The 23,162-nt window shown below is 41.7% G+C and overlaps 2 protein-coding genes across 6 annotated transcripts in view; one reads left to right on the top strand and one right to left on the bottom strand.

Moving 5' to 3' along the window:
• sema4d (sema domain, immunoglobulin domain (Ig), transmembrane domain (TM) and short cytoplasmic domain, (semaphorin) 4D) overlaps positions 1–18,676 on the top strand; it is a 42,297-nt gene extending 23,621 nt beyond the window's left edge. For 3 of the 5 annotated variants that reach the window (XM_034601447.1, XM_034601448.1, XM_034601449.1), the window contains 14 exons: positions 4,427–4,560; positions 5,609–5,754; positions 5,840–5,902; positions 5,997–6,095; positions 6,214–6,307; positions 6,473–6,589; positions 7,930–8,081; positions 8,843–9,018; positions 9,153–9,309; positions 9,517–9,739; positions 10,290–10,402; positions 11,023–11,195; positions 11,385–11,431; positions 12,373–15,389. In XM_034601447.1, coding sequence (XP_034457338.1) covers positions 4,427–4,560; positions 5,609–5,754; positions 5,840–5,902; positions 5,997–6,095; positions 6,214–6,307; positions 6,473–6,589; positions 7,930–8,081; positions 8,843–9,018; positions 9,153–9,309; positions 9,517–9,739; positions 10,290–10,402; positions 11,023–11,195; positions 11,385–11,431; positions 12,373–13,379 — 2,701 coding nt within the window. In that variant the 3' untranslated portion in view covers positions 13,380–15,389. Of the gene's footprint in view, positions 1–4,426; positions 4,561–5,608; positions 5,755–5,839; positions 5,903–5,996; positions 6,096–6,213; positions 6,308–6,472; positions 6,590–7,929; positions 8,082–8,842; positions 9,019–9,152; positions 9,310–9,516; positions 9,740–10,289; positions 10,403–11,022; positions 11,196–11,384; positions 11,432–12,372; positions 15,390–16,354; positions 16,568–16,789; positions 16,882–17,755 lie in introns of those variants that run through there. The other 2 variants (XM_034601450.1, XM_034601451.1) reach the window with 2 other exon arrangements.
• Positions 18,677–19,776: 1,100 nt separating this feature from the next.
• Positions 19,777–22,322, bottom strand: zgc:86839 (uncharacterized protein LOC415200 homolog). Its single transcript, XM_034601455.1, has 3 exons — positions 21,313–22,322; positions 20,268–20,395; positions 19,777–19,986 (listed from the first exon to the last, which is right to left on the bottom strand). The coding sequence occupies exons 1-3, from the start codon at positions 21,369–21,371 to the stop codon at positions 19,943–19,945; spliced, it is 231 nt and encodes a 76-aa protein (XP_034457346.1). The 5' UTR covers positions 21,372–22,322; the 3' UTR covers positions 19,777–19,942.
• Positions 22,323–23,162: the final 840 nt, after the last annotated feature.

The raw sequence follows: 23,162 nt of genomic DNA, 5'->3' as shown, positions 1-23,162 counted from the left end.
ACAGACGGAGGGCAGAAGTCTCATTCGAAGCCTTATTTATGCAGCGTGCCACCAGAGGTTTTTTTTCAAAGGACACAAAAAGAGAAATTTGGTCCGTCTGGGGGTTTTGTCATGGATTTACTTTTGTTATCTCATCCACTCATGCTACGCCTGCGTCACGCCCGTCCTTTCTCTCTGCTTCCGTTAAACAATCACAGCTAATGCCACCGTCATTAGACACTTCATGGATCATCTTTTACGGGATGCGTCCACATCCCGAGCTCATGGGCCTGTGTGATCTTTGAAAACCCCGGCTCGGCTCGGTGGCTTTCCTCGAGGCTAAGCTGTCCTGGCATTTAGATTGGCAAGAGCGTAAAAGAACTGGATGTGAGGGAGACGTGATGTTGTTCTCCCTCTGTCCCCTCTTTCTCTCTCTGTTCATTGTTGAGCACTCTGCAGTGATGATGTGGATGTGATGGGGGGAGGAGTGGAGTGGAGGCGACCCTCATCTTCAGTAAACAATAGGTCCTTGTGTATTTGACCCCCTCTATAGCCGAGCAGAGTCCATGACTAAGGCTGAAGCCGGGATGGAATTCCATCTTCGCCTGATTTAGTCAGAGAAAACCATAGCCCAAAAAAAATCTAAAATCCTAGTGTTGGGAGGGTCAAAGATCTGGGGCCATTTGTTCTCATTTACAACCAAATCAATAATCAATTATCTTTCTGCCCCCTTTTCACTAACCAAAGTCGCCCTTGGCTGGGTAACTGATTACTAACCTATATTTGAGTGGAATTGGCCACAATGGTGCTACTGGGTCATTAATACGTGATTGACAATGATTTATCTGTTTTTTGTGATTGTATCGTTTGCTGGATTTTTCTAGTTAAAAAATCAGATTCCTTTACAGAGGACAAATGACCCAGTAAAGGAATTTGAGAATTTTAAGGTTTGTTTGTAAGATAGAATCCTGGAGGTCATTTTTGCATAATGCTAAATCTCGAAAGAGGGACATTGGCGCGGATGGAGGAATATTTTTGTTACCACTTTCTTTAGCATTGCAAGATAGCCGGTGTTAGGTCCATTTTTTACATTTATCATAAATTATAATTTCATAAATGTGATTGATTAGTGAGCAGACGTATATTTTTCTGACTGATTATTATTCTGGTTTGATTATTTGATCTATTTATTGTGATTAGTCAGATGAGCTGCGATGGAGCAAACATGTGGGAAACAGTCTCTGACCACACATCAGACTTTGTTCTTTTAGTTTGTTTGAATTAAAAAATTGAAGGCAACATAATCAGTGATCGAAGTGTTTCGATTTGGAATTTGAACGTGTGAGTCAAGAAGCAGAGCCCTGTTAATGTGGCACAGTTTAAAAGAAAGGAACAGGCGACAACAGGGTTTTGTTTTGACAGTATCATAAATGTCCAGTGCCATTCTAGTGATTCACTAGAATTTCCCTTCAGCCACCTGATTGTGAACATCATTCTTGAATGCTTATTAAGCCCATGTTTCTTCAGACATGGTGATACAGCTTTTCGTTTCCTGACAGTTTATCTCGGTCCTCATCTTACCAGACATCCGATAACCTCTTATCCCGTCTAGCGTCACCGGCCCACCCATTTTGCGGAGGTGTGCTGCTGCAGGTACTTTAGTTCCTCCTGAAAAACAGAATAACCTGTTTTGTGGCAGATCGTTTTACACCCTGAGAAAAGTGAAGCGAGTCCACTGAGCGGTCAGACCCACCTTCCTTCTGCTTGTTTCTTTTTCTATAGACTCCAGTCATGGCTAATTATCATAAAAGCCAAAGTTATTGACGTTAAACATGAGTAAAGACAGGTGACGAGGCTGGAGACACTTCCTCTCATTGGATGAAGAGAAAGGAAGAACATCAGCCTAACGATTGAATTATGTGAGCTAATCACTTTGAGTTAATACCACATCAGTGTTATTGATATTTACACAGCTCTCCGTCCATGTCAGAGCGAATTTAGCCGACAGTCATGAAAATTGACCTCGAGGTTATTGTGCATGTGGCCTTCACTGCAGTAAATTTACCAAACATGGCTGTATTACAAGCAGGATTGAGAACAGATTTAGAGATTTATTTTAATATTTTACTTTAAGCTTTAAATCTCGTGCTTTCCCCCCAGCTTTTCTGTTGACCCAGAACTGTCGACTTTAAACATGGTGTGTTCAACTATTAAGTTACTAACTATTTCACATAAACAAACAAGTCTTTCTAAAAGGACAGAGTGCACCAAAATGTCATTAGTGATAGTGACCAACTCCTTCATTGAGATACCACAATCAACATGTGTCCTAAATTTCAACATCAGAGTTTTGTTTTATTTTCTGTTATATAATGTCATGATTGTTTGAGGCTATTGATTTATATCACTTCCCAGTATATGGTTGTATTTAAAGCCATTTTCAGATATGAGCTGTAAATGTCAGCTGTGAAATGTGAGTTTTCCTTTCACATACGAATGCATAAGGAGATTGTTGGCATTCACAAGAACAGGCAAATGTTGGGAACATTCAGGCGAGAGGTGGCGTATGAGTAGAGCAGCAGGAGGGAGGGCATGACGCATGGATTCAAGTGTGGAAAGCATTGGGTTTTTGTTTACAGCTCATCAAGGCATCGCTTATCGCCAAAAGCCCTCAAATTCTTCAAAGTCTTTCCAAGTTGACGTCTTGTCGGTGTCTTCTACGTGTACGGCAGCTCTTTTTCATCCGGAGATATTTCTCTTCTACTCGTTTCACTTCTGTCATGTGTTAGAAACCTCATCAGCTCACCCACTCACTTGCTGTATTCTCACATGGGCTCGCTCTGACATTTTCTCAGGAGGCTGGCAGGAAAGGTTCTGTCCGGAGCAGCTCACTTGGACATTTGGGTTCTCACATACTGCCCCTTTGGAAAAGTTCAGGAAAATGTCTGGAGTTCAGTGCATGTCTGAAAGCAGCTACATTTTAAAATGTGAAAGAACCTGCAATGACTTTCACTTTAAAGCTTAGGGAACAGATTAGCTTTAATTCATTGAATTTGAAATAATTTGTGTCCTGGGGTGGGTCTGGATAATTTAACACACAGGCACGGGGCACCCTAATGGAGTCCTTATCAGCCACATCCTGTGGCGAACGCAGCGGGAACGACGAGCCGCTAAAAGGCTGAAAGATCACGATGCTCCACAAATTGGCAAATGGAAAACAACACCTGCACCTGATAAGAGCTGATACTGTAGCTGCCAGGAATGCTGTCGTCATCATCCTCATCATTGTTACTGTCACTGTCGTCGTCATGAAGCGAGGCCAACGTATACACCCATTACTGTGTGGGAACAATGCTGCCCTGCAGAGTAACAAGTAAAAAGGGGATTTTCTTAAGCCTGAGGTGTTAGGTTGTTGCATAACTGCAAACAGATTTTAAACACAGATATGTTAGAGAGTCACGCAGGCTGCATGTGGGTCTCTACAAACTAGTGATGGGTCATGTAAGTTCAGGGTGTCGTCATGCGCTGCATCCCTCGCTCCTCACCGCCGCCTCCTCTGGCTCCTGGAGTATCCGGACGCAACCGATTAAGAGGCGACTATTAGATGTTCTTCCTTTTTAGATTAAAGTATGCAAATTGCAAATGGCTTCGTTGTTTCCCTTCACTGGTGAGAGCTTATTTCCTGTTTTCTGGTGTATCAGATTAAATAACGGCTGTTTAATGAACATGAGAGAGAAGAGACGCCAGTACTTTGAGTCCAGCTGACTATTGTCTTCACTGTTTCCCTCGAAACAACACTAAGAACACTTGAATTTAATTAAAATATTAAAGATTCACATAAATATCCAGACTTTTTTTAAATGTCTAATAACAAAATCCAAATGTATATACGTGCACACATTAGTTGGATATTTTATATGTGCAATGTGGAATTCCCAACAAATTTAACTGTATAGGGCAACTAAGTAATTATCGTTAGCTTGCAGGTTATTTTGTTGATTAACTGATTCATTATTCAGTCTATACATCATCTATATATAAATCTATAAACTGTCATATATATATACGTGAAGGAAAACAATTATCTTGAAGCTAGAATCAGTACATTTTAAAATGAATCAACTATGCAGCTCTAATTTTATAAATGTGAAAACATGGCAACATTTTTATTATTTTAAGAGAAGTGTTTTTATGCTGTCTCAGTCCAAAAGATCATCTCTCATGCGTGTGACTGAGATGCTCCACTGACCTTCTGAGCGTCACAAAAGAGGATGTATCAGTTCTGCTAGCTCACAGTGTGAGGGAAGTGGATTTGATGCCTGTCCCCCTTTTTATTTAGCATGCGTTCTGCACGATAAGTTCAGGCTGTGAGGAACTCGCTCATCTCATCCTCGGAGCATCAGGTGTGTTGCTTCACTTTTGTCCGTCCACGTGTGTGTCTTTGCAGAGGAAACTTCACCGTTCCGAAGTCATCAGAGTCTAATATGGGATTTGGCGTGCTGGGAGTGTTTCTGGGTCTGCTCCTGGAGGTCTCCACCCACGGACCCCACGCTGTGCCTCGAATGTCCTGGAGACACCAAGGTGAGGCGGACTGTACAGAACCTTGTCTAAATTAAATATGATAGAGAGATGAAGCAGCAATTTGAGGGACAAATACTTGTTTAAAGTAGAGGGACCAATACAAATACATAATTGTTTGTCATTTTGATAACTAAAGGCTAAGTAGGATAAAATTACAAGTATAAATCAGCCAATATGTTCATAACTAAGTGAAAATATCTTTTGAATTGCTTGGTTACATCAGTTTTCTTAATTTATCTCGTCAGACTCTCCTCCATTTCACCACAGGCTCTTTTAGTTGTTGAGCTTTTACCGTCAAGCGGACGTTGTGTTTGCTTACCGCTGTTCACATAAATAGCTGCAGTAACTCAGTGGCTGTGTTCCACCCAGTGCAGCTCACCCTTTAACAAAGTGTCTCCAGTCACTGTTGCAGTCAGTCAGTCACTGAGAGTATTTGCTTTCATCATTGTGGTGTTTATGCCCAGGCACCTGCAACCCGAACCCACTTGCACCTGGCACAACCAAAAGCCATGCGAACACAAACTCTCCTCTGGGTTTGCAACTCCCAGCACAACGAGACATGCGCTCGACAGAATCGTGTGTCATACGTTCGTTGGAGAGTTCAGCTTCTGCAGTAATCAAAGCTGTGTGTTAGGTGGCCTTGTCGTCCATGTTACATCTAGAGCCTTGTGTTGTCATTGTTAGAGTTCATCAGGGGTACGGCAGTAAATACTAAGTGCAACTTAACCCTGCTGCAACTGGAAACGACCCTGACGACCCGGACAGTGAAAGTGAAGCCAAACCCATAAAACTAGTCCTGCACCATAAAACATAAACAATGAGCTGAAAGACATTAAAGAGAGTTAAATCTCTCTAATTTAATCTAAGTGTAGGGTAATAATTATCTGTTGATTTATCACTACAGGGGACTTCTTTCATATTTTAATGTAAAAACATTGATCACATCAGCTTGAAATTGAATGCTTAATGCAGATTTTGAAATGTAAAATGTGCATTTTATGGTTGTTGTGGTTGCTAAACTAATGTGATCTGATCCTGTTGTGCACAGATTTAGATCTGCTGGAGTTTTCGGAGCCCGGGATCTACAACTACTCTACGTTGCTGCTGAGCGAGAAAAAGGATGCGCTGTATGTCGGAGCCAGGGAGGCCATCTTCCAGCTCAGCAAGAAGAACGTGACAGTCAGGAACAACAAGGTATCAACGAGCAAATAAGATTTCTGACAAATGGAGATTTAAAGAAACATTCATATGCATTGAAAAACTCTTTTTAACCATCAAGGTTGAGTGGACAGTCGCAGAAAACCCCTTGTTGATGTGCACGCTTAAAGGAAAATCCAAAGAGGTTTGTTCAACTTAATTGTTTCAGAATAATTATCTCCAGTGTTGATGAATAATAAAACACAAGAGTAATTTAATTTATTTATGACTCTTTCCAGAAGGATTGTCTAAACTACATTCGAGTTCTCCAAGTGGTAGACGACGAGCGGTTGTACGTCTGCGGCACGCACGCATTTCAACCTCGGTGTGATTACTTGGTAGGTTACCGCTCACTCCCTCCGTCTCAGTCCTGCACTAATAAACTTGTCCGGACTCGCCGATCAATGCAGCAACCCGTGAACCCTTTAACTGAAACTGAATCCCCTCTGCTCTCAGAACCTCGCTGACTTCTCATTGGACGGTCGGGCTGAAGATGGCCGGGGACAATGCTCCTTTGACCCGTCGCAGAGCTTCACCACCGTCATGGTCGGTGAGTAGCGGAGTCCGGTTTTATCTTATTTCACTAAGAGTTCATTTGGTCGTCCGCCTGCAGTAAAAAGCATAATAATCTTCAATAATCTCTTCTTCTCTCTGGATTGGGAGATCATGATTTTGTTGCTTTATTTTCTGCTTCTCTTTTCTGCTTCTCTATCAGACGGAGTGCTGTACTCTGGCACGGCTTTTAACTTCTTAGGCAGCGAACCGATTATTTCCAGATACTCTCCAGACCAGTCCCTGCTCCGAACGGAGTACTCCACGTCGTGGCTCAATGGTGAGTTGGAACAGAACGTGACAAGTGAACATCTTGAATTCATTTTGGGAGTGTTTGGTTTGGAGGAGATGATTTTCCAAAGCGTCAAAGATTTTGTTTCGGGTAAAGATGTAGCGCCAGTCCTGTGTGGAAGCATTTTAATGGATCTGTATCGGCAAACACAAAGGCTCCAACTCCTCTGCTGTCCTTTGAAAGACAAAAATATAAAAAATATTAAGTTTCAACGTGCAAGTGAAAATGCAAAACGCTGAGCCAGCTGTTGCTCGGGGGTTGACCACTAACCAGAAGGTCGGTGGTTTGATCTACGGCTGCTCTAGTCCACATGCCAAAGTGTCCTTGGGCAAAATACCGAACCCCAAATTGCTGCTCTGTTGGGAGAGGGTGATAGAAGAATTGCGCTGTATGAATGGGTGAATGTGACTTGTACTGTAAAGCACTTTGAGTGGTCGATAAGACTGGAAAAGCGTGATATAAATAGTCATTTTATTCAACTTACTTGGCAAGTGTTCTGACACTGGGATTTGCAAAACGCTCAGATAATCAGTTGCAGTGTGCAAAACATCCATTGACTTGCTTTCAATGGTTAAAATAACAAAATCTGCCCCTTGGCAGGCCATCGATAGTGTTCACTCTCTGTGTAACATTTTTATTTTGGCAATTCTGTGTCATGTCAGTTTCAGAAGCAGCATTCTCCCTGTTAAATTACTGATATGATATGAATGAATGTTTAAGAGTTAAATAAATAGACACAAATGTCAAATTCATGTTGTCATACGTGGAATACAGACCGCTGCATTCATGACACTAGACCTCTCTCTCTCTATCTCTCTCCTACCAAACACACTGACACAGGACACATCTGTAAACTCAGACGGGTTAAAACAGCATTATTTGGTCTACGCAAACAGAAATGACCTTTGTGATTATTTGCATATAGAGCGTGGAAGTGAGATCCGATCACAAGTGGTCACAGGAAACACATTCAGGACACATTTTAACGCCAGGTGTGAACAGAGGAGATTCGAGTTGTGATCGGATCTCTCAGGACGGACGTTAATACCAGGTCTGAACAGGGCCTAAGTCTTGGATTTGGATTTGTTATCAGTAAAAGGCAGACTATTAAAGGACTTGGATTAGGTTTCATGGTCAAAGAAAAACTTGAGTGGGACATCCCTAGTGTCTAGTTGTTAGGGTTGAAAAGGAGTTTCCGCTAAATTATAGGTAATGGCACCCTTAGGAACAGGAACACAATGAGGCTTTCACAATAACCGATCAATTATCCTGGTCTATTTTCACCATCAACTTTCTCTTTCTCTCTCGCCTCTCCGCTTTCCTCGCAGAGCCCAGTTTTGTTCACGCAGACGTGATCAGAGAAGGGAGGAACGAAGCATATGGCGAGGATGACAAAATCTACTACTTTTTCACCGAGGTGTCGGTGGAGTACGAATTCTTTGGCAAGCTGCTCATCCCCAGGGTGGCGCGCGTCTGTAAGGTCAGTGCACGTCATGCACCATCTGTACATACCAGCAGCACCTGCCTTTATAGCCCTGACCCTCCTGCTGACTGTGAGCGCACGTCTTATTCTGTGTAGAGTCATCCTCTCCTACTTTTGGCTTGTATCTCTTACCTGAGCTCATATCATAGCATAAATGTTGTTTTTCATTGCGTCATGTAAATTCAGGAGCACAGTCAACATCTATAAATACCTCTGCTGCAGAGAAGCATGAGTCGAACAAGAAAATAAAACTTTCTACGTATGATATTTCTTAATTTCCCTCTGGATCAATAAAGTTGTAAAATTGGAAGCAAATAACTTAGCGTCCTCGTCTAAGATCACAAAATGGTCCCTTTCTAAAATATAACACGTACCTCACGACTCGAGAATATATTGTGATTTATTTACACATTTCCTCATACATTAAAATCAGCTTGTGTTTAGCATCATAGTTACGACCCTCTGTATAATTTCAGGAGAATATCTGGAGTTCAGTGTTTGACTGTGTCTGATGACCAAAACAGGAGGGAAATTTTGAACCGAACACCTGTAATGAACTATGATACCATTTGTACACATCCCAAAAAGCCAGAAACCGACACATCAGCTCATGTCAGCATATAATGAGACTGTAAATGCTGTTGTATGTCTATTTAAACTCATGCACCTGCCGTTCCCTCTTTTCATCATCTGTTTTCTTCAGCCTCTTTCCTCTGCCTCTCCCCACACTGCCTAATGTCTTCAATATCCCACAACAGGGCGACCTCGGGGGGCAGCGCACTCTGCAGAAGAAGTGGACGTCCTTTCTCAAAGCTAAGCTGGTGTGCTCCATGCCCGAGCTCAACTTCGTCTTCAACGTAGTGCACGACGTCTTCATCCTGAAGGAGTCCGACTGGAGGGACACGGTCATCTACGCCGTCTTCACCTCCCAGTGGTCAGTGATTTGAAGATCTTGAGCTGGGGATGAGGAAAGTGTGGTATTATACAATATAATGCAGGTTTCTAAATTCACCTCTCCTCCCTCTTTTCTCTCTCGACGCCATCATCATCATCATCCTCGTGCCTCAGGGGTAACGTGGGCCTGTCAGCTGTGTGCGCTTATAACATGACAGCTGTGGAGGACGTCTTCTCCAAGGGCAAGTACATGCAGAAGGCCACAGTGGAGCAGAGTCACACCAAGTGGGTGCGCTACAATGGCATCACTCCTTCTCCACGTCCAGGAGCAGTAAGTACTTTGAACACAACTTTGAACTATGAAGACTGAGCTCAGATTCATGGAAACATTGGTGTAAACTTTGTGTAGCTCAAAGTTTATCCCTAAGAGCTGCCAAATTAAGTCATTAAAGAAGGGCTGAAATGGATCCACTCATCCACCAATTCAGTACAATTCAGTACTGTGAGTTTACAATACAATCTTTATTTTCTCCACCAGTGCATCAACAACTTAATGCGACAGCAGAACATCAGCAGCTCCCTCCACCTGCCGGACAAGACCCTTCAGTTTGTAAAGGACCACCCCCTGCTGGAGGACCCTGTCCTGCCCATCGGCAACGGTCCTCGTCTCATCACCAAAGACGTCAACTACACCCAGATCGTCGTGGAGAGGGTCCGGGCGCTCGACGGGAACATTTACGACGTCATCTTTACCGCAACAGGTCACAAGAGTTTATCAGTTTACATTCATTTAAATTAGGATGTACTTATAACGGCCATTTGTCATTTTGAGTATGCATGTGCAGGCACAGTGTCTCATAATTGATATTTATTTTGTTTTGTTGCATTCACTGAAGTGTATTAAACTGAATTCAGTTTACACAGGGAAATATGCTTGACAATAATTAGCTCAGCATTAACAAAGTTATATCCTGTATCACAACTTTCCATTGTTTTGTTTTTTTAACCAGATAACAAAGTGGACAAATTGTTATAAGCAGAACAGTGACCTTATTACAATATAGGTTGTGTTTAGTTTGTCATATTGTCTGCTGACTTTTGGAAGTTGTTCCTTCTATAAGTAATTGCAGACATTTCAACCATTATACATTTTTTACAAGCCGTTTCAATGTTAAAACATGTGTATATTGTCAGTTTACTCACACACAAATCTAATACCTTCTTATTTTCCTTATATCTTTTTTGTTTTGCCTGTTGCTGCCGGCTTCTACCTCGGCCGACAGACTGACATTTGACCATGTTCCTTTTCAGATAAGGGCATCTTGCATAAGTCGGTGGTGTACGACGGAGACGTTCACATGGTGGAGGAGATCCAGCTTCTAAAGAACCCGGAGCCCATCAAGAACTTACTGCTGTCATCTGAGGTGAGTGACTTTCACACGAAGACACAACCGCACCTTGAGAAATAAACAATGTCTAGGTGTTTTCCGAGCCAAAACCACATGTTTTGTTTGGGTGGGGGTGGTGGGTGTGTGTGTGTGCGTGTGTGACCTCTCTTGGCTCTGTGCAGTGTAATTTAACAGAACACCATCATCAACCTTGGGTTTGAACAGAGGCCGATGTCTTCACAGGGTCAAGGTCTTCTGTGTTGCATGGCTGAATTGATCATATGAGTAGTTGAGGGCTGTATCTAGTGAAGTTGTTATCATTCATGTGTGTTTGAGATGTGGTTATTCTGCTGTGAAGATAGGAAGTTACAAGAAGATGTCTGCAGCAAAACCAACAGTTCCTCTAAATGGAAGCCTGCACGTTATTATTATGATGAGCGTGTGTTTGTGGTTGTCTGGAGTTTGTGTTGCAACCTTTACAGACTGTTATGATGATTTCCCTTTTCAAAGTATATGCAGAATTGTCTTCTGTGTCTTTAAGTGTTCATCCTTTTGACCCTTAACCCAAATGAAGTTCCAGACTTCTTAGTATATTGTATCTTTTTTGTGTGCAGTTTCTTTGGCATATTATAGTGAACCACCTTCTGTTTCCACAGACACGATCCCTGTACGCCGGTTCGGACTCGGGCGTGGTCCAGTCACCCACAGCGTTCTGTGGCAGGTATCCGTCCTGTGATGGCTGCATCCTGGCACGAGACCCGTACTGCGCCTGGGACCGCCGCACCGCCGCCTGCGTCAACATCTTAGATGCTCCCAGCCCACAGCACGGGTAACTCACCATTAAGCTTCAAGATTTGTTTTATCGCCTGATCTATCACACGGTCTACTCTGTACATGCCAGTACTCCACTCATGCATTATTACACTGGTTAAGTGAAGCCAAACCAGAATCGAGTGCCATCTTTGCTTATACTATAGATTAAGACTCGTGAAAATAATAAAGATGTTTGTTTTTTCAGGAAGCTGATTCAGAGCCTGAATGGTGACGCAGACAAGTGTCCTTCAGGTAGGCTGCAACATGCTCATATACTACACGATAAAGACATTTTATTACACGGGCTGACATGCAATCAAGAACCCACCATGTAACTCATAAAGTGCATCGATCTGATATAATAACACAAATGTTTTAAAGTGAAGGATGTTTTTAATCTTAAGGCTGCATTGGTGGAGTTTAGTGAAAGAATGAATTTCTCCACTTCCTTGACCATTTTATCCCATAACTGAATGGTTTCTGAAAATTCCCTGATGTCTAAAGTGGAAGCCACAGTAGTCTGGCATACTGTCATCTATCTATCTGCTAATTCTGTCTGTCTGCATGTGGCTTGTATATCTTGAGAACCGTTCATCTTATCGGTTTCACACTTGGCATGTGCCACCATGGCACCAAATTCAACACTGACCCAATGAAGTTCAGTGTTGAATTTGGTGCATTTTGGACATGTGATGTGTTCAATAATGATAAACTTTGCATGAACAGGTGACCAGTGTTTGTTTGTTGCCGGGACTCTTCAATGTAAGTGACATTGTTGATCACAACAGCTGATTCTCCAGTTCGGGGTTCTGCGTACTGAGTTGGGCTTCACTGAACTGAACAGCTCTTTGTGCAGCAGTGATGGATCGGCTTCAGGGTTCTGTGGACTGAGTCCTGCAGCAGGTCTTTACTTGCAGCGACTCAATAACCTCAGGTCACTTTTAAAGTTAGAGAAAACTGCTACCAGCATAATCACAGGCTGAGTAACCAGCCAATTCCAAATAGGCAGGTTAAGCACCGCCCTAGTGAAATCTAAATCTGGTAAAGAAATAAAGCAGGATTTTATTTTGTTGTCAAATGTAAAAAGCATGTCTTGTCTGATTGTTCTCTCATCTGTTTTAAACAGGACCTGTTACTAGACGAGACTTTAACTATGCAAAACTCATTATTCTCTCTCTTGTTTTGCTTTGTAGCGTCAGGTCTGTCGCTGAAGGACTACCAGCAAGTGAAGGTGAAACCGGGGAGCTCTGTCGAGCTGCTCTGCCTGGTACACTCCAACCTGGCCCATGTGATGTGGAAATCCAACAGCTCGGTTCTCACCGAGGCCTCTCGCTTTCACCTCATAGGTGAAAATGGTCTCCTCATTTACAGCGTGGCACCAGAGGATCAAGGTCACTACGAGTGCTGGTCCGTGGAATGGGCCGCCGCTGCCGGGAAGAACTTCAGTCGCCTCCTGGCTGGATACGTCCTCACTCTGGATCTCCCGACCAGAGCCCCACACCAGGCGGGCCACCGCACCACCACCCTCGGCAGCCACGAGACACCTAGCACCGCTGAAGGTAATGATGAGACAGACAAAGCCCCACTAACTTCAGCCCTCGCCCCCCCCACCTTCCCAGCCTCTGCCCTCTTCACCTCCCCGCCCCAAACTGACTCGTCACTAACCCCGCCCCCTAGCAGCACAATCAAGCTCCAGCCAAAGTTGGAAGCTCTTCCATCAAGCTCCAACAGCGCCCGCCCTGACAACCGGGACCCAGCGGCCGAGTATCTGCAGCACAACAACAGCATTGCCCTCCTCTTTCTCTTCCTCCTGTTTTTCCTCCTCTTCCTGGCTGCGCTGGCCTACAACTGCTACATGCAGTACCTTCCAGCTCCCTGCCTGCGTATGCGAGCTGCTCTGCTGGGCAGCCACAAGAGCGCCACTCAGCCCGAGTATCGCACCTGTGAAGCAGGTCTGATGGAAGCGTCCGCGACGGACAAAATTCACATGACGGAGCAGCCGACGCAGAACGGCAGCCAAACCACACAACACCTGCGGGCACTCCGCGACACAGGGTATGAGACCGAGCCAGAGTCCGGCAACGGTCGGATCCCCTCCCACAACTTCGGAGAGGACAGCCCGTCGCAGGAGAAACCCTTTGACGTGGACTGTGAATCTCAGCCCATCCAGTTTGCAGACGCAGATGAACCTTACTGCTAAGCAGACGCCTGCTCTAGTTTCTCTCGGCATCGAGAGGAGTTACAGGGGGTCACGTTCTTGCTGCATCTTCCCACTGCTCACAAGTCTTAAGTGTTGTCCTCTATATGGAAGCATGTTCAGTCAGTGTACAGCATTGGATGACGTTTTATCATTACAAGGCTTAAGGCGGGCGCCCCACTTGTGCAGATTTACCTCCTGCTGTCTGACTTAGAGCTTTTTCTGATAAAGTACAACTGTGCCCATTGAAGCTGCACCATCTCAGCTAAGTCCAGCGAGTGAAGCTATTTCTTAAATTCCAAACTGGAAACATTCTTTACCAAATTGGTAAGTTACTGTGATGTTTTCCAAATTGGAATCGTTTTTTTATTTGGTACAGCCTGGGTGAGAAAAAAATCTCTTAAAGCTTTTGCATTTTTTTTTTTCTTCAAAGCAAAGCGTTGGCTGTTGAACTTGGGTAAATGCTTCACCGTTACAGTGTTTTCTCAGGGAAGATTTTCTCGGTACTTTGCAGCCTTGCTTCGTTGTACAGTGTTGCCGTCTGCAGAGCGCCTTATCTCACCCGTCGAGGCGGCGAAGTCGAGTTCGAAACATCACAAAAAAGAGAAAAACATGGATTAAATCAAACCACTGTCTTGTTTGGACTCATCCTGCGCAACAATCTGGAGTCTCTGTATTTAATTTCTTTTCCCTCCCTGTGAAGTAGACATTCCTACGTGGATACAACTCCTGACAGTCCTGTGTATTAACCTCTACTAGTCATCTGCCCTCATGTGGTTTGTTAATAACGTAAATATGATTTATGATGATATCAACCGTCAGTGGTTCTTTCCTCGAAAAAAAAAAAAAAAGCCCTGGAAATAATCTGAAGTTATTTTTTTATACTTATTTTTAATTAAAACCTTTACTTCAGTTTTAGAACATTTTCAGAGAATTATTATTTAAGACGTCAAATCTGTGGTAATGTCATTTTGTCCCTTTTGTGCAAGTTATGATTTTTTTCCTTTTTTATTTTATTTTATTTATTGCAGCAGATTTTTAAAATCCTATTCCTCATTCATTAGTCGCTCCCTTCTGTCTTTCTTGCATGTCCTCCCTTGTTGAGATTTCCTGTTTTCCTCAACACTCTTTTCTCCATCACTCCCTCCCTCACAGCCTCCTCTCCTGTCGACACTTCATTCTCCCTGTCTGGAAGTAGCACTCCCTCTGTCCTCCCTTCTTCCTCCTCTTCCTCCTCCACCTCCTCCTCTACCAAGCCCCACAGTGTGGAGGCTCGGGAGGCAGAGGTGAGACTCTTGCCTCCCTTGCTGAAGGACCAGGCCTGGGGGGTTCACGCCCACGAGGCCTTCCTGCTCTTCTGCCTCGCCCTGGGTGAGTGGTGCCTCTGGCGGTGACTCGGCTTACACCCCCCCCAAAAAACCCAAACCTCCCTGTTTGGAAATCCTCTCGTTTTTAACCCTCCCTTTTCTCTACGCCATTTTTCCCCCTACTCATTCTTTCGCATGCTACCATTTCACAACACATAAACTAACTGGGAATGTGTGTAGGTGTGTGTGTGTTTCTGGTTTCGCATAAAACATGCCTGCCCCTTTTTTATTTTATTTTTTTATTTTTAGAAGTAACAGACGATACTTTTATCATAAGTGAATGTTTAAAAAAAAAAAAAGACAAATCTGGGTTTCAAAATGAAACTGTCCTTCCGCTGTGATCTGGTTTTCCACACAGTTCTCGATTGTATGTCAATGAAAGGTTAGATTTTATGTACATTATTGTGTAACAGTGGTCGGACGTGAAACATGATAAACAGAGGAGCGAATCCTTCTCATCTCTGCTTGGAGCAAATAAATTTAGGATTAGTTCATCTCAAACTTTCAAATTTTTGTGCCTGTAAACAAGTGTAAATACAGTATATTTGTATATATGGAAAAACACTCTTTGAAGATGTACATAAATCTAGGGGACATTTTTGGGGCTGTGGCTCTTGGTAGGTTAAATAAATCTTGTCAAAATGTTTTCAACTCTGGCTTGTTCTTGACTTCAGTCGTTTTTTCTTTCTATTTTTGTGTGGATACGTGCAACAGAACACTGCTGCATGTGGCTGAGAAGCCGTGATCCTTGTGCATGTCCTGAAAAAATGATGAGAAGAGTTTTGGGAAATAAGTTGATTAACCTGAAAATGAATTAACGTCAATATAAACTTCCGAATGTGCAGCTCATCAAGTCTGGCTTTATCAGTAACTCTGTTAGATCCAACAGTTAGAAATGCTAATATAATATAAAATATATAAATATAATAAGGATGAAATTTAGAAAGAATATGAAAAAAAAGAATGACCTAAAATCAGAATCCGACTAGAATGGCCCTCAGTAGAGTCTATACCTCTGCCAAGGTCGTGCCCCTTAAATTCTAATGTCGTTTTCAGAAATGAACGCAGGAAAATGTCCGTAAAATTGGGTCCGAACATTTTCCGGAGTTTCACATATCAATAATGCAGCAGGAGATTGTCCAGGTCAGTCACGTTCACAACAGGAAAATTCTGCATCTCAAGGCCCAACAGAAAAATTCATTCAAGCCAGACCAAACTGCACCCACTCAGATCCATCAATTATTTTTCTCGGAAATAAGTGAAAATGTCCGAACACGAACAAGAAGGCAAAAGAAAATTCCTAGATCCGCCCCTTTGTCCGGATCTGCGCCAAATTTAACGGGTTCTTTCTTGGCCCTGTCAAGTTTCATGTAAATCCGTTCAGTAGTCTTTGTGTAACCCTGCTGACAAACCAACATACTGTATAAACAAACAGACGGGGTTTAAACATTAATTCCTTGGCAGAGGTAAAAAATATAGTGCCAAGTTTACTCAACACCACAAAAGGACCCGTCAAAGACGAGCGTTCCCATTTCCTGTACCTTCCGTCTACGTGGAGTATCCGTGTCTCCACCGCCATGGGTCAACATCAAGTGCGATTCTGTCCCCCAGGTCCCAGTGATGTCCACATTCACTGGCTAATAAACGGACACAGTCTGGACACCCCCATAATGGAGTACCGCCAGCCGGTGGGTCAGAGAGAGGTACTCGTGAGCAGTTGGCTCCGAGAGGGGCCGCTGATCAAGGACGCCCGTTACCAATGTGTCGCTGAGGCCAGCACAGGGAATGACATGTCTGAGGTGGACCTCCGCCTCACTATTGGAGGTATCTGGTGTTGAGTGGCTCTAATGATGTCCGGTGTGCAGAGTATTATGGTTTTTTGAGTATTAAAAACCAAATCATTAAATAAAATGTGATCACTTAAGGCATGACGAGTGATAATGGAACAGGGTGCCAAGACTAGGCCCTTGGATTTTGGTTGTATAGTTCTCCTCAGATGGATTTGTTTAATGGTTTACATCCATAAAAGATGTGGTTGTTCGACAGATGAGGAGAGCATTCCATCCAGGGATTTGAACCAGTGGAGAGGAGCACTCACAGAGCATGAGCAGCTGCTAAAAAGATGGGAAAAGGCCTGGGTATGTCTATGTTCTCGCATGTTGAGTGAGTGTGTTTTCTCCCAGTCGCTGAAACGGTATTATGCAGTTGGCCGGGTCGACTTGCATCACACGCGCTGGTTTTAACCCGCTCTGCATGTTTGGCTCCAGCTAAGTGGTTTGAACTCTCGTCTTTGAACTCTCACTAGAGAAGTGCAAAGTCCAGATTTACTGGGCCAGTGGAGAATAACTTGGATCACAAAGCTACAGGCAGCCAGTGCTTTCATTTCCACGAAATTAAGAGTTTTAGTGTTTGGTGATTTTTATCCTGCAGCGTGTTTTCCACTGTGTGAATAAAGGTGTTTGCACTCAATGAGCTAATTCAATTACCAGCAGTTTATGCAGCTTTTTTTAACCATTTAACCTTAATGCATTTAACTGACAACATTCTGTCCCACATGATCTATTAATCACATTCAGCTCATCATATTGTGGATAATGCAACACTCATGCTCCACAAGGATCACAAGTTAGATTCATTCCAAAAATCCATGCACAGGTCATGTGACATGAAGTTTTTTTTTTTGTGAACAAATCTTTATTGCTTCCAGTGCAAAAATGACACATACACATTATCTTATCATATTTAATAGTGGTAGTACATTATTCCTCCTATTATTATAGATAGATATTTCCCTCCTTTTGGTTGAGTTTTTACTTTGATTGCATTTGTACTACTTGCATGTTTTAAGGCAGTTGGACCAGTAAAAACAATTAAGTTCCCCCCCTGCTTAACAGTTTGGTTTGGTGAATTAGTTTAGCTCTAGCCTGATAATTAGGCTGAATCAGTCTATATTTCTTTAATATTTACTTCCTGATCTACTTGTACAGTACAGCTCTGCTCCTCCCTCCACAGGACAGCTGTGACGGCCACTGAGCTCCGTGAAGACGCAGTGAGCTTCACTCGTGTGGGCTGAATCTAGGTGTGAACATGGTCCTCAGCCCAGGTGGAGCATGCTTTTGACACTGACACCATCATAAACAGCTACAATACACAAAGATTGTCCCAGTGTCACTTCTTGTGTAGGAGTTTGATGGACAATGAAGCAAAGAATTTACACCTGCCTCCTGCAGGGGCTCACCTGCTCGTGATGATGGACGGGTGCTGGGACTCCTAACCCAAACCTGGCGAGGAGACGGAGCTCATTGGTGGACTCGATCTGGGGACGTGTGGGCTGCCTTCCCACCAAAGATGCATTTATTTTTATTTTCATTAATGTAATGAACGTCCTGAAAGCAGCACTTGTATGGAACAGATGGTATATGAGGGAAGCTGATAAATATATGTACATGATGTAGCATCTGTGGCAGATCAGGCCTGTTCATAGTGTGAGTTATTTATGATGTTTGTACCTTCCAACGCCTTTTTGGTCCTTCACAGCTACAGTGTGAATGTGTCCCTTGAGATGATAGTGTCTTTAACCTTTATTGGACATATTGGATAGTCGAGGCCCAGGCTTATTCAAAGGATTCAATCCCAGGAATAGACCGGGTTACTGTGAAAAGTCTTTTCAAGCACAGTTAGAATAGCTCTTATGTTTGACATTTAGATAGAGGATATCACCATATATGGAATTCAGATAAAACCACAGCATCCAAAAGGAATTTATTCCCTTTGTCTGTAGTCAGTGTTTCTTCAATTAAAACTGAGTATTTGAAACAGAATTAAATGGGGAGAGTTTTATTGATGCTTATATTGGTTTAAACGTCATTACGGTTAATTTTTGACAGAGCATGTTTCAAATTCGATATCTGTTGGTTCAACAATTTAAATGTAAGACTTTTAAAGACCATTTTAAGACCAAGACGGATGAAATTTCAGACCTACATCAAGTGCGACAGATATGAAGGAATATCAGAGTCCCAGAATTATTTTCACCTTCCCATAATGGAAGATAAGGTGAAGTAGCCTGGTAGAGAATAACACTTGAAACACATGCATGCCGGCAAAAACATTTCAAACATTTCTCTTACAAAAACAAAATTTGAAAGCATGATGGAAGCAGCGTTACATGAACATTGATATGACAATGACCTGGCTAAAAGTATTTAAGCCCTACTTTGAAATATTTCAGTGTATTTTAAAGAATTTCAAGGTCTGAGATTCAGATAGTGACAACTTCTTTTAGACATTTTATGACCCAGCGCAAACCCTGTATTAATCCTGCAGGATCGAACTAGAGTGGTAGAGTGATACATCAGCTTTTTTCCACAGGAACACTCTACCATCTGAATTATTAACCAAACACTTCTATTTTAAAGCCAGTTGTTCATTTACAGAGGTTACAACTGATTCTTTGACTGTAGAGATACAGCTTTGACTAAATGGACCAAAACGTGTGATGAGTTAACGAAGAATGATTAAATAAAACAGCTAGACTTTAAATATAAAAAATATATGCAAACTGTGAAACTGAAACAAAAAATATGGTTCTGTAAATCTCAGCAATACAGTGTGCCATCTACCACAAGTGGATCCACAGCACCCTCTTGTGACCAAAGAAAGGATCACAACAGAAAAAAAGGAGAAAAACATGGTGTGGATAGGTCATTGTTTATCAAATAGGCCGTGATTGATGTGTTACAGCAGCAAAGGTATCTAAATATTTTAATGTCAATCAAGTTTTTTTCAGTAAACATGGTCTGACAGCGCTTTGACAATCTCCAGTCAGTAACAATAATACAAGAAAAAGCAGCATTATGCGAGAGTATTTTCCATTTGCATCATCCACACATGTCCTGGTGCTGACACAAAGTCACATGACAGTTCTCTTCCTGCTGATTCCATGAAATCAATTATGGTCGACACAGACGAATGCAAACTCCTCACCATGCACAGATCAGAAACAGACATATCATGCAGATTGCAGCTAAGATGGCAAATCAGACATTAGTGTGTAGTGTTGTTTGACAGCCGTGGAACCAGTTGGATACGATGCACTGAGTAACAGTTGACGTCCATGACTCTGTACAAACTGTGCTCTTTGGCTGCGAAGGTACAACTTATGCAGAGCAGACAATAACTAGTGTCAGCGGGATCATGTCAGTGGTTTGGTAGAGGTCTTCTGAAGAGGAGGATGTGCGGCTCTGAAAGTAAAATGAAACAAACAAGTCACTGCAATTCTTATCAGGACACGTCACTTTTCTGGAAATGTAGTTGTCAACATCTGCCGACACGTTTTTCTAGCTTCAAAGTGGTTAACGTATACACATTAACATTTCTTTTGCTATACTGAGGACAAACGTTTACTCTGAATTTCTTTTTTTATTTCGGTGAAAGTACCTTGTTTAGAGCAAACAATAAGTCCATTTGCATTTGAAAGGGGAGCCAACACCATGGAGCATGAGGGAGTAATAACATACAGTACCTGGTTTATGAACCATGTAGTGCACCCATCCTTGGGACTGCTGCACTCCCAGTTGTCTCCACTCGTCCTCGGACATCAGGTGCGATCTCGGAACATATTGAATCATTTTCCGAGGCAGGACAACATGTCTGATGAAATTAGAAAGTGAAACTGGTGGTGACAGACTCAGTGTCAATGTGCTGCAAGGTTTGACACACACTCATTACAATGCAGCCATATCTATATCATATGCACAAATCTTGACAGGTTTTTTGATTGTAAGCCTCCAAATATGCATGTATGCACTTTGCACATTTAAATGTCCTTGCACCATATCTTAAAAATCACAGCGAAACCAAGTTTGTAAAAGCTACAAACATGACTGACATAGTATGTAATTCCCGCTTTTTGTTTGTATGGAGTTTGCAATTTGATTTAATACGATAACCCGGCAATAGGTCATGGTTTTGTGACATTTTAATCGTGTTCAGGTTTTGTTATTTAACAGGTTGATAATAACAGAAAGATGTTGACCACCTAAATATACAGGTTGTAATTAAACCAAAGTGTTGTCTCTGTAATGAATTGCATTATTTACAACATTTTAGATTGAAACTAAACATTCAATATCTAGATTAAAGATTTAGAATTAACATTTAGATTAAACACCTAACATTAAGATGAAATATGTACTGCCCCCTGAGGCCGGAATGTAGACAACACTCGGAGAACAGCAGTTTCAGTGCTCAGTGGTTGTTTTCCCCCCAAAGGCCACAAGGGGCAACAACAACAACCCAATTCCACACTTACTCGTGCAGTAACTTCATCAAGCGACACAACGTAAAGGTGAAATTTATACTTTTTACTTACAACTTTTAATCCTAGTTTCCGTGTTGACAAAGGGTCAGAAGAAAGAAAAGACGAAGACTAACTCGTGCTTATGGCAAATCACGTCTAGTTCAACCATAGACAGTATATAAAAAGAGGTCAACGCACAGAAGTTAAACAGGCTGACAGGTAGATAGCTTGTAGCTTAGCAGTACGTAAGAAAGTTCGTGTTGCTCACCTGTACTCATAATGCTCGTCACTGTACCTGTCCGAATAACATATTTGGTTGCGAGACATATTTTCAGTTGAAGTCTAATTAGTCAAAAAACATTAACACGCAAACAAAACTGACAGCATGACCCACATGTAGCGTGTTTGCGTGCAAATTGCCCTAAAGCGGATTGGACGATTTAAGTCATGTGACCTCGAAACTTGCTTCAGGTCATTTTATTTATAAAAAGAATCATGGCAGCATAATCATGCAAAAATATTTAAACATGTTTGATATCAATAATTTATCACAATAAATGTCACGTTAATATTTATTTTTTAAGACAGATTTTGGCTCCTCAGTAAAGGTTGTGGTTTTTAACTCCTCTTTATGAATGACAAACAAAACATTTGACTAATCTGAGGTAGATCGATTATGTGTTATACTTCCTCACGCTGCTTGCACATAAATAAACAATAAATTTATGTTTTGAATATTTATTGCTATTCATCAAACTTTCATGGTCCTATTTATGGATATCGTTTTATTTCTCAGCCCAGGTTTATCCAGATACGAGAAAGAGATTGTGAAAGGGAATTGCATCATAATAATCAGTTTTACTAATTCAATACATTAAACAGAGGAAGTCCTTTTAATAATAAAAAGAAATAACCTTTTTCCTGTCAGCACTGCTGTAATATTAATTATAATTTGTTGAATTACTTTTCTAGAGCTGCTCTTTGTTTAGCTGGTTTCCTGAAGTGGCTTGGATAGCATAGGTTAGAGGGTCTACAGACACAAACACACTCATGCATATTGATCCTCTTGTGCCTCCGCCGCTTCTTCAATGAACCATTCACAGAAAGCTCAGATGATGCCCGCCTTCGACAAGATTATGAAAATGAGCTCTCGAGGCTTTAGATGTTATTGTCCCTATAAAAAGCGTACGTTGTAGGTCATAAATAAATTATAATTTTTTTGTTTAGTGAGTGAAAACCAAAGAGAAAGATAAAAAATTGTATTATTAGCACTGTGTCTACATTTTCATCATTTCAATATCTCGAGTATTGGGGCCAGGAATAATAAGACAGTAGTTGAAGACTTTTTTCCCCCATTTTTCTAGAATAAAATTGAAACCCCAAGAAAAAAGTTCAAATGTTGAGAATAAAATATGACTAAACCATTTTTTCTTACACCCTATTGAATCAGAGAAGTGTGTTCCATCTTTCCAAGCTTGTGTGATTTCTATGAACTTATAGTTTTCAAAGCAACCTCCTCAAATAACTAATACTGACTACCACACTGTGTTTATGTGTTAAAACAGAAATAATTTACAATAGTAACAATAAGTACAATTTCATCAATATCATCTATACAGAGGTTTTTGTAGAGAAAGCAACATCTGCTAACATTAGTAATTATGTTGAAATTAAATGTATTCTTGAAAAACAAGATTTATTCTAGACCATTTGACAAATTTCTTCACATTTCAACTTTATTCTCGAAATACAGATGGACAAAAAATATTCCCCCTCTCATTGTTTTATGCCTGGTCCTTATACTTATACTTATACTATTCCATATCACCCCCTGGACATTGTATTTGTATTTGTAAGACTTGAACCTGCAATAACAGTATTTCGCCACTGGGGGGCAGCAGAAAACATTTCTAAACCCAAAAATTGACAAATCACCTTTTTCAGTTAAAATGAGAATCTTGTTACTAAACTGTTGCTCTCGTTATGCTCCCAGCGGTTTAAGAGCCAAATGATAATTTATTAAGGAGTTGTAAGACCAATACTCACTCTCTGATTTCAGTGAAATCTAAAAAATTGTCAGACTCCAGAGAATACATTTCAAATAGCCTCAAAGAAAAC

The sequence above is a fragment of the Hippoglossus hippoglossus genome, chromosome 12 (assembly GCF_009819705.1).
Source record: "Hippoglossus hippoglossus isolate fHipHip1 chromosome 12, fHipHip1.pri, whole genome shotgun sequence".
NCBI classification, from domain to species: Eukaryota; Metazoa; Chordata; class Actinopteri; order Pleuronectiformes; family Pleuronectidae; genus Hippoglossus; species Hippoglossus hippoglossus.
Note: the sequence above shows the minus strand (reverse complement) of the source record. Positions and strands in the feature narration are given on the sequence as shown.

What these genes read in the sequence shown, in the direction of transcription:
- zgc:86839 (XM_034601455.1), bottom strand. Translation starts at nt 21,371, where the DNA reads ATGTCTCGCAACCAAATATGTTATTCGGACAGGTACAGTGACGAGCAT. An exon ending in GACGAGCATTATGAGTACAG is followed by an intron (nt 20,396 to 21,312) that starts GTGAGCAACACG and finishes TAATTTCATCAG; the next exon opens with ACATGTTGTCCTGCCTCGGA. An exon ending in CTACATGGTTCATAAACCAG is followed by an intron (nt 19,987 to 20,267) that starts GTACTGTATGTT and finishes TTTTACTTTCAG; the next exon opens with AGCCGCACATCCTCCTCTTC.